Here is a 10,518-nt window from a genome sequence, read left to right on the forward strand (position 1 = left end):
CACCCCCCACCAACCCCTTTCCCGACCCCCAAAACATCTCGTCGTCCCCGTCCCCCCCAAACACGCCCAACGTCTGCCCCCCTGCCGCCCCCTCACTGGGAACCCGGGCACATGCCCTCTTTGCCACTTGACCCCTCCCCCTAACTCCTGGCGATAACCCTCGGCAAACGTTCTGACCGCGTGACACAAGGACAGGGCCGCATCCGGTGAGGGGGCGGGGGGGGGAGAGGAGGAGGCTCCCATGCGGCAGTCCGACCGAATGGCCTGGTTCTCCAGGAACGCCACCAGGATGGGGACTTCTAGCGGGCGGCCGGTTAGATGCCGCTTGGTTCAAGAGTTAACCGATACCACTCTCCCTTCACAACAACGCATGGAGAAATGGTCACGGACATGCAGTGGCGAGATTGGAAGAGGACGGACACTAGGACCCAGCGGCAGCCTGTTCGACAGAGGACAGGGTGGGGCCTCCCGGCCTCTTGTAGGCCGCGAGACGCAGCCGCGTCCACTCGGAGCCTGTGGCGCAGTGGGTCGCGTCGCTGCACCGGCATTCCAGAGCACCAGGCTAACGTCCTGGCCAGATGGGGTTCAAATCCCACCGTTGGCAGACCTGACATCTGAATCCAAGATTCAAAACCAAACGAGAGAGGCTCCTCAAAAAAAAAATAAAGAGAACGAGTAGAGAGTCCCAATAAAGGGAAAGAATAGAGTCTTCGTGGAAAAGGAAAATAGAGAATCTCAAAACGGGGAAACGGTGGCTCAGTGGTTAGCACCGCTGCCTCACAGCACCAGGGACCCGGGTTCAGTTCCCGCCTCAGGCGACTGACTGTGTGGAGTTTGCACGTTCTCCCTGTGTCTGCGCGGGTTTCCTCCCACAGTCCAAAGATGTGCAGGTCAGGTGGATTGGCTGTGCTAAATTGCCCGTAGTATTAGGTGAAGGGGTAAATGTAGGGGAATGGGTCTGGGTGGGTTGCTCTTCGGAGGGTCGGGCTTGTTGGGCCGAAGGGCCTGTTTCCACGCCATGAGTAATCTAATGGAGTGTCTCAAAATTAAGGAAAAGGATTGAGGATGAAACAGAGAAAAAAGTCTTAAAAAGGGGGAAAGAATAGAAAGTCTCAGAAAAACACCAAAAAAAACCTCAGAATTGCAGACACTGTGAGTCAGGAACAGAAATTGTTGGAGAAACTCAGCAGGTCTGGCAGCATCCGTGGAGAGAGCAAACACAGTTAACGTCTCGGGTCCCCGTGACCCTTCATCCGAGCCGGAGAGTCCCTTTGTTTTAACTTGTTCGCCAGTTTTGGCCAAGGTCACCCTGTCCCCAGTTTTGGCGGTAACTTGCCGAAAGGGAACGTGTTAATTGGCGGGAAAGAACAAGGCCGCATCACTTCCTTCAGGGAGACCAGCAGGGGACATGATGGGGCCCAATCACCTCGTTGCTGGACGGCCAGGGGAATCAGGGGTGAGAATTAGGTTTTATTGTCACGTCCACTCAAGTTTGGGGACTTGTGAGCACAGGGAAGAGTGAACAAAGTCGCTCACCTCAGCGCCATCTGAGGTGCACAAGGTACCAAATCTTAGAAAAATAAATGAACTAAGTTAGAAGTTCAGCAATACAGCCCTTCGAAAGCAGAGGAGAGAAATAAAAATGGGAGGGCTCTATATTGTTCGATTTACAATTGCAATTAATTCTGTCGCGCGGACAGTTGGAAGAGATGGATTTCCCCCAGCAAGACGGGTGATGGGTGAGAGGGAGGGCGATGCCCAAGTACAGTGTTACAGGCTTCGGCCTACCCCGTCACTGAGCTGACCCATCCCTGCCCTTGGCAATCGGCAGGTTGGGCACAGACCACGGCGACGGAGCTTGGTGTCCCATCAAGCCCGTTCACCTCGAGAGCACCGAGTTCCTGCAGATCGATCTCCGCAAGCTCTACTTCATCACCCTGGTGGGCACCCAGGGGCGCCACTCCAATGGGCACGGCAACGAGTACGCCCGGCTCTACGGACTGCAGTACAGCCGCGACGGGAAATTATGGAGGACCTGGAAGGATCGGAGGGGAAATGAGGTAACACCTCGCCGTTGGCGAATCTGTCTCCTTATATTTTTCATTTGTTTACAGCATGTGGGCCCAAATGATCAGTACTGAGGGAGTGCCGCACTGTCGGAGGGTCAGTGCTGAGGGAGTGCCGCACTGTCGGAGGGTCAGTACTGAGGGAGTGCCGCACTGTCAGAGGGTCAGTACTGAGGGAGTGCCGCACTGTCAGAGGATCAGTACTGAGGGTGTGCCGTACTGTCAGTGGGTCAGTACTGAGGGAGTGTTGCAATATCAGAGGGTCAGTACTGAGGGAGTGCCGCACTGTCAGAGGGTCAGTACTGAGGGTGTGCCGTATGTCAGTGGGTCAGTACTGAGGGAGCCCGCACTGTCAAGAGGGTCAGTACCGAGGGAGTGCTGCACTGTCAGAGGGTCAGTGCTGAGGGAGTGCCACACTGTCAGAGGGTCGGTACTGAGGGAGTGCCGCACTGTCAGAGGGTCAGTACTGAGGGAGTGCTGCACTGTTAGAGGGTCAGTACTGAGGGAGTGCCACACTGTCAGAGGGTCAGTACTGAGGGTGTACCGTACTGTCAGTGGGTCAGTACTGAGGGAGTGTTGCAATATCAGAGGGTCAGTATTGAGGGAGTGCCGCACTTTCGGAGGGTCAGTGCTGAGGGAGCCCGCACTGTCAGAGGGTCAGTACCGAGGGAGTGCCGCACTTTCGGAGGGTCAGTACTGAGGGAGTGCCGCACTTTCGGAGGGTCAGTACTGAGGGAGCGCTGCACTGTCAGCGGGTCAGTGCTGAGGGAGTTGCTGAACTGTCAGAGGGTCAGTGCTGAGGGAGTGCTGCAATATCAGAGGGTCAGTGCTGAGGGAGTGCCGCAATGTCAGAGGGTCAGTGGAGGGAGTTGCTGTACTGTCAGAGGGTCAATAAAGAGGTAGTGCAGCATAGTTTGATGTGTTTCCAGTGAGACGTTAACAGAGGCACACAGCCCTTTCACCCCATGGTGCTGTTTTGAAGAAGTACACAGGAGGGTTCATTATTATTCTGTGCGATAATCACCTTCCAATCGACAGCACAGGAACAGGTTAGCTGCTCAATCCCAACGCTGCTGATGGAGGCGGCTGCCTTTCTCACACTGTAACATTGACAACCAAATGTACCTCATTAGCTGGGAAGCCCCCAAAATAAACAGTGGTCCTGAAAGGTGCTACGTAAATGTATGGCTTTCTTTCTAATGTAAGCAGTGGAGTCTAAAATGTAAGGTGCATCGTGCTGGACAAAACCCCTTTACCAGTCACTATTGGTTTATGGGGTCACAGTCACCCCACACACGCATCAGGACCATTCACAAGAACACCCCGCACACATAAGAACCATTTGTAACAACATCCCATACACGCGTCAGGACCTTTTGCAAGAGCATCCCACACACGCATCAGGACCTTTTGCAAGAGCATCCCACACACGCGTCAGCATCTTTTATAAGAGCATCCCACACACACGTCAGGACCATTCGCAAGAACACCTGACACATGCATCTGAACGATTTTCCAGAACACCCCACACACGCATCAGGACTATTCGCAAGAACACCCCACACACGTATCAGGATCATTTGTGAGAACACTATTGGTTTATGCGGTAGCAATCACGGCACTGCCGTAATCGAGTTAATATTCTAATATTCATGGGGGGTGGGTGCTAATCTATTTCACCAGTCCATATTCACTCCACTGCACTAACTGACTATGCATTCAAACCAAAACCCTGATCAGTGCACTGAGTATCATTAGCCTTCATTCACTGCACAATGGAGTCTGAGAGACCCACAGCACAGAAAGAGGCCCTTCAGCCCATCGAGTCCGCTCCAGTCAAAAACAACCACCTAACTATTCCACTCCCATTTCCCAGCTCTTGGCCCATGGGCCTTCACATCGCAAGTGCACGTCTATATTCTTTTTCAATGTTGGAAGGGTTTCTGCCTCTCCCACCCTTATGGTCAGTGAGTTCCAGATTCCCACCACCCTCTGAGTGAAAATGAATTCCTGGCAACCCCTCTAAACCTCATGCCCTTTATCGTAAATCTGTGCTCTCCACACCCTCCATGTCCCTCATAATTTTATCCATCTCAATCACGTCTCCTCTGCTCTCAGGAAAACAGCTCCAGTCTGTCCAATCTCTCCTCATAACCGAAACTCTCCAGCCCGGGTAACATCCTGGTAAGTCTCCTCTGCACCGTCTCCAGTTCGATCACCTCCCTCCAATAATGTGGAGTCCAGAACTACATCAAGCCGACATTTCCATGTTGTCGGTCAGAGTCTTGATTCATCTGGTCCAACTCATACATGCTCGGTTCCTGTCTTTCACCGAGGGCTGGGTTTACTCACCGAAGCGGGGGTGGGGGAACTTGAATAAGGAGTGTTGGTTTGGGTTGATGCCCATGGTACCACCAGGCCTGTTTCAGCCTCTCCTTAACTGTGTTATGTCCCATTGGAGGGACGCACTGGATGTCCAACCAACCGAATGCATCACAAAAGGTTAAGGAGTTTCTTTTTTAATTTGTGCAAACTTTCCCATTTTCCCCATCTTTTAGACCCAGAGAAAACACGAACCAGGTTTCTGAACTTGACAGGAATTACTATTAATTTCCAAGCTCATAGACTCTGGCTACAAGTAGGTAATTATGGACTGTCTGCATGTGACTGTCCCCTTAATAAACACTCCTATGTGTATGCACATACACATAGGTATTATTGGAAGAGCTAGCCAGAATGCTGTTTATCCACTTTTCTTTCCCAGATGATTTCACTGATTTGCAAGAGATACCAGGGTGGCTGGTTCATTGATAAAAGGTCTCTGATATATCCACTAAAAGTCACAACTGATAGAAACCACTGGAGCAAAGGTTAACCAGGTTTTCTTCATGCTTAATGTAGCTTTTACTGCAGAGAACAGAGAGACTGCCCCGAGGTGGATGGTGGTCTGACACCATCTCGCTGATAGCCCTAAACTGTTCAGCTGCCTGACGACCAATCACATAATTGTTGGGTAGCTTTTGTTATTGATTACTCATCCAATCAGCTACTTGTAGCCAACCAAAGCTTCATTTGCAAACAACCCTTTGACTCTGGTTTGTCTGCAAACGACTCTACTTGAGCGAACAGCTCTGTAAACAATGCTTGCAATGAGGGTCGGGTTACTTGCTTCTGAACACGCACCAACCTGAACGCAACTCTCGGTTTTTAAAGCAGTTCTTTTCTCATCCAACACTTTAAAAATGCGGATAAACAAACAGTGGTGATCTTTACAACCGCTAAATCCTGGTTTCCGTACCCTCATTATTGTCTCAGCAGGGAAGTTTATATTAATTTCCCCAATAGATTCACAAGCAAACGTCTAGTAACGCCATGATCCAGACTGTGTTCACAAGTGTAAACTGAATATCCCCAACTGAGCCTTTTTGTAATTTTAAAGATCTCTAAATGGTCTCTAGAATAGAGAGCTCCAGCTACTTGAACGGTCTGTGACAGTCGGGGTTTCTTAATTCTAGGATTTCCCACACGGGCGATGGATGGGGCAGCACAGTGGCTCAGTGTTTAGCACTGCTGCCTCACGGTGCCAGGGACCCGGGTTCGATCCCACTCTCGAGCGACCGGCCATGTGGAGTTTGCACATTCTCCCCGTGACTGCGTGGGATTCCTCCGGGTGCTCCGGTTTCCTCCCACAGTCTAAAGGTGTGCAGGTCAGGGTGAATTGGCTGAATTGCCTCATAGTGTCCAGGGATGGATAGGTTAGTCAGGGGTAAATGTAGAGTAATAGGGTTTGGGCGGGCTACTCTTCGGTGGGTCGGTGTGGACTTGTTAGGTCGAAGGGCCTGTTCCCACGCTGTAGGGATTCCAAGATATGTCGGGGCAGCTCGAGTGTGTGCCCTCACGTTCTGCTTCTCTGGTCTCCAGGTGATCAATGGGAATAGAAACCCATACGACATCGTGCTGAAGGACCTGGGGCCCCCAATTATCGCCCGCTTTGTGCGGTTCTACCCCAGGGCCAACCGGCTGATGAACGTGTGCATGAGGGTGGAGCTGTACGGATGTCCTTGGTTGGGTGAGTGAACGTTTCATTGTTTCTCCCAAGGCCCCCCCCACTCCGTTTTTTTTGTCAAAATCCGTTCATGGGATGACCCCGGCAATCCCAGCATTCTCCACAAGCGGTACGGATTCGATGGAGCGAACGGCCTCTTGGATTACGCGATTCTTGTTGATCCGTTTGTAGAGAAGTTCAGCACGGAAACAGACCCTTCGGCCCAACCCGTCCACACCGACCACTTATCCTAAATTAATCTAGGCCGCATGGTCAGAGAGAGAAACCTACACTGCTGTCTGACACATCTGTGAATCTGCACAGCTACTGCCTTTGCTGTTTGAGTTCAAGTATCTCTGGACATCATCACGCAGAGAGTGGTGCGTGTACGGAATGAGCTGCCAGAGGAAGTGGTGGAGGCTGGTACAATTACAGCATTTAAAAGGCATCTGGATGGGTATGTGAATAGGAAGGGTTTGGAGGGATATGGGCCAAGTGCTGACAGGTGGGACTAGATTGGGTTGGGAAATCTGGTCGGCACGGACGGGTTGGACCGAAGGGTCTGTTTCTGTGCTGTACATCTCTATGACTATGACTCTACAACTGGAAGGTTTGTTTTCAGACGTTTCAGCGTCATACTAGGTAACATCTCCAAGAGCCTCCAGATGAAGCACGTTTTATTTAGGTGTTTAGGTTTCCTTGGGTTGGTGATGTCATTTCCTGCAGTGATGTCATTTCCTGTTCTTTTTCTCAGGGGGTGGTAGATGGAGTCTAACTCGATGTGTTTGTTGATAGAGTTCCGGTTGAAATGCCATGCTTCTAGCAATTCTCGTGCGTGTCTCTGTTTGGCTTGTCCTAGGGTGGATGTGTTGTCCCAGTCGAAGTGGTGTCCTTCCTTATCTGTATGTGAGGATACTAGTGAGAATGGATCATGTCTTTTGTGGCTAGTTGGTGTTCATGTATCCTGGTGGCTAGTTTTCTGCCTGTTTGTCCAACGTAGTGTTTGTTACCGTCCTTGCAAAGTATTTTGGAAATGACATTAGTTTTGCTCATTGTTTGTATAGGGTCTTCCAGGTTCATTAGCTGCTGTTTTAGTGTGTTGGTGGGCTACCATGATGCCGAGGGGCCTGAGTAACCTGGCAGTCATTTCTGAGATGTCTTTGATGTAGGGGAGAGTGGCTAGGGTTTCTGGAGGTGTTTTGTCCAGTGTTTCATTCAAAGGCTCACTGAAGATGTTACCTGGTATGGTGATGAAGCATTCAAAGCAACAAACGCCTTTAAAGATACAAAGCAACATAATTTAAAGCCTCGATTTCATCCTGATTTAAGGCAATATTAACTTTCATTAACTTTCACGCCTGACTCCCCACTCACCAGGCGATGACAATGGGCTGATTTTAACACAGTCCCCCGTTGTCACATGCTCCTAGGCCTGTTGTCACTTTATATCGTACTCGGCGCAACTAACCCATTTCCTCACTCTCACCCCTTATTATCTCTTATTGAGCTTCTCTTTGGTCCTGGCCTGCTATCCACCATCTCCTGGTTTACCCACCCCCTTTCACATCTCTCTCTCTCTCTCTCTCTCTGTCTCTCTCGCTGGGCTGTCTCCCCCATAGCCTCTTCTGCTCAGGTTTTGTCTTCAGCATCAACACCACCTTGTGCCCAGCTGCCAGCAGTTCTGACGATGCCAGTGACCAGACTCTAAAAGCTAACTCTGCTTTCTTCCCACAGATGCTGAGTCCCTCCGGCAATTTCAGTTTCTCTTTCAGACCTCCAGCGTCCACAGTGTTTTGTTTTGTTTTACTGTACGATATTTAAAACCGCTCCGATACCAAGTATCGGCCGCACAATGGTTAACCCTGATAACGCGAAGGCCCTAATCTCTTGGCCAACTTGCCGTTTGACTCTTGCTGTATTCGTGTGTTTTCGACTCCGGGTGCAAAGATTAATGTTCACTTCAGTTCAAAACCTTCGATGAGAGAATGAGTGAAAACCCTGTGCAATTTGTTTCACATCTCTGCTACGTTTGCAAGCCACCTCAGCACCGCTGCAAGTATAGTGACATCCCCCAAACCACCCCCCTCTCCCCACCTCGCAAAACGCCACCACCCGACTTAGGGACCTTGATCCGAACCTTAAGTATGGGAGTTGGGAGGTCATGTTGCGGCTGTACAGGACATTGGTTAGGCCACTGTTGGAATATTGTGTGCAATTCTGGTCTCCTTCCTATCGGAAAGATGTTGTGAAACTTGAAAGGGTTCAGAAAAGATTTACAAGGATGTTGCCAGGGTTGAAGGGTATGAGCTACAGGGAGAGGCCTGAATAGGCTGGGGCTGTTTTCCCTGGAGTGTCGGAGGCTGAGGGGTGACCTTATAGAGGTTTGTAAAATCATGAGGGACATGGATAGGATAAATAGACAAGGTCTTATCCCTGGGGTGAGGGGGTCCAGAATTAGAGGGTATAGGTTCAGGGTGAGATGGGAAAGATATAAAAGAGACCTACGGGGGCAACTTTTTCACCAAGAGGGTCTATGGAATGAGCTGCCAGAGGAAGTGGTGGAGGCTGGTACAATTGCAACATTTAAAAGAATCTGGATGGGTATATGAATAGGAAGGGTTTAGATGGATGTGGGTCAAGATGAGAGTGGTGCTGGAAAAACACATCAGGTCAGGCAGCATCCGAGGAGCAGGGAAATCAACATTTCAGGCAAAAGCCCTTCATCAGGAATGTAGAGGAGGAGAACTTTTTCAAGGTAGGCATCCTTGGAAGAGGCTTCGCAGTTAGGTTAAAATCAACTAGGCGGAGGTGGGTGCTGCCGATGCTGGAGATTAGAGCCAAGAATAGTGTGGTGCTGGAAAAGCACAGCAGGTCAGGCAGCATCCGAGGAGCAGGAAAATCGACGTTTCAGGCAAAAAGGCTTTCTCCAGCACCACTCGAATCTTGACTCTAATCTCCAGCATCTGCGGTACCCACCTCCGCTTAGAGGGATATGGGCCAAGTGCTGACAAATGGGACTAGATTAGGTCAGGATATCTGGTCGGCATGGATGAGTTGGACCGAAGGGTCTGTTTCCGTGCTGTACATCTCTAGGACTCTGTGACTCTCCCCCTCCTCTTCCCCTGCAGATGGTCTGACGTCGTACCGGATTCCCATGGGCCAGATGATGAACGTTTCGGGCATTCCATTGGTGAACCTCAACGACTCCACCTACGACGGGTACCAGATCGGGAGGTAATGGCGTCGCCGGGATTGTGGGTTGGTTGGGGTGGGGAGGGGGTGGTGCGAGGTTTCTCCACCCGGAGAGTGCAGGGGCATGGGGTGCTTACAGAATTCCCTGCTCTGGGAGCATTCAAGGAGGAGTTAGACATGGTTCTTCGGGCTGGAGGGATCAAAGAATATGGGGGTGAGAGAGGGACGAAAGCAGGAACGGGATTCAGAATTGAACAACCAGCCAATGATTGTATTGAATGGCAGGGTGGCCCTTGAAGGGCTGAATGGCCTACCCTGGCTCCGTTTCTCTCTTACTAAGCTGCTGAATGTTACGAGACCGCACCAACCAGGACCAAGTGTTACAGGGATGCCCACCTCTGTAGGATGTCAGTCATTAGATGCGTCGCAATGAGTAGATTCAGAGATTTGGGAGATGGGATGTACAGGGTTGATGTTTAGCTCAGAGCTAGAGCATTTGACCGCAGATCGAGAGATCCCCCGTTCAAATCAGGGTGTGCGAGCACCTTGACTTGAAGGTTGCGATCTGCCTTTCAAGCCGGCTCCCTTCAGAATGGGTATACGTCAGACAGGAGCAGCTCAGTGGTTAGCACTGCTGCCTCACAGCACCAGGGTCACAGGTTCGATCCCAGCCTCGGGCAACTGTCTGTGTGGAGTTTGCACATTCTCCCCGTGTCTGCGTGGGTTTCCTCCGGGTGCTCCGGTTTCCTCCCAGAGTCCAAAGATGTGCAGACTATAGCGGATTAGTTGTACTGAATTGCCCCTAGTGTTCAGGGATGTGTCGATTCGGTGGATAAACCAGGGGAAATGCAGGGTTACAGGAATGGGGGGGAGGTAGGGCTGGAGTCCTCTTCAGAGGGTCGGTGCAGACCTGATGGGCCGAATGTGATGTGATGTGAATATCTCAACAGATTGAAGCATCATCAGGGAGTGATCTCCCAGGAGATGGCTCCTCTCTAGCAACTTTGTGATAGAGGTGGAATTTTCACCTGTGTGGAGTTAATATTTACTGTTGTTTCAATAACAGCGAGGGTGTTCTGATACCAGAGGATTCCCAACAATGTATACCACCACTCCCCCAGAACCAACTGTAAAACAGTCAGACATCTGGAGTGTTAGCAGTACTTCACTCACTCACACACACACACACACACACACACACTCTCACACTCACAC

At 50.7% G+C, this 10,518-nt stretch overlaps 1 protein-coding gene across 2 annotated transcripts in view; it reads left to right on the forward strand.

Moving 5' to 3' along the window:
- The first annotated feature begins 1,803 nt into the window (after positions 1–1,803).
- The window catches only part of LOC122541334 (discoidin domain-containing receptor 2-like), a 55,593-nt gene continuing 46,878 nt past the window's right edge, over positions 1,804–10,518 (forward strand). For both annotated transcript variants that reach the window (XM_043678009.1, XM_043678010.1), the window contains exons 1-3: positions 1,804–2,060; positions 5,988–6,135; positions 9,240–9,345. In XM_043678009.1, coding sequence (XP_043533944.1) covers positions 6,090–6,135; positions 9,240–9,345 — 152 coding nt within the window. In that variant the 5' untranslated portion in view covers positions 1,804–2,060; positions 5,988–6,089. The remainder of the gene's footprint in view (positions 2,061–5,987; positions 6,136–9,239; positions 9,346–10,518) is intronic.

This window comes from Chiloscyllium plagiosum, chromosome 37 (assembly GCF_004010195.1).
Source record: "Chiloscyllium plagiosum isolate BGI_BamShark_2017 chromosome 37, ASM401019v2, whole genome shotgun sequence".
NCBI lineage: Eukaryota > Metazoa > Chordata > Chondrichthyes > Orectolobiformes > Hemiscylliidae > Chiloscyllium > Chiloscyllium plagiosum.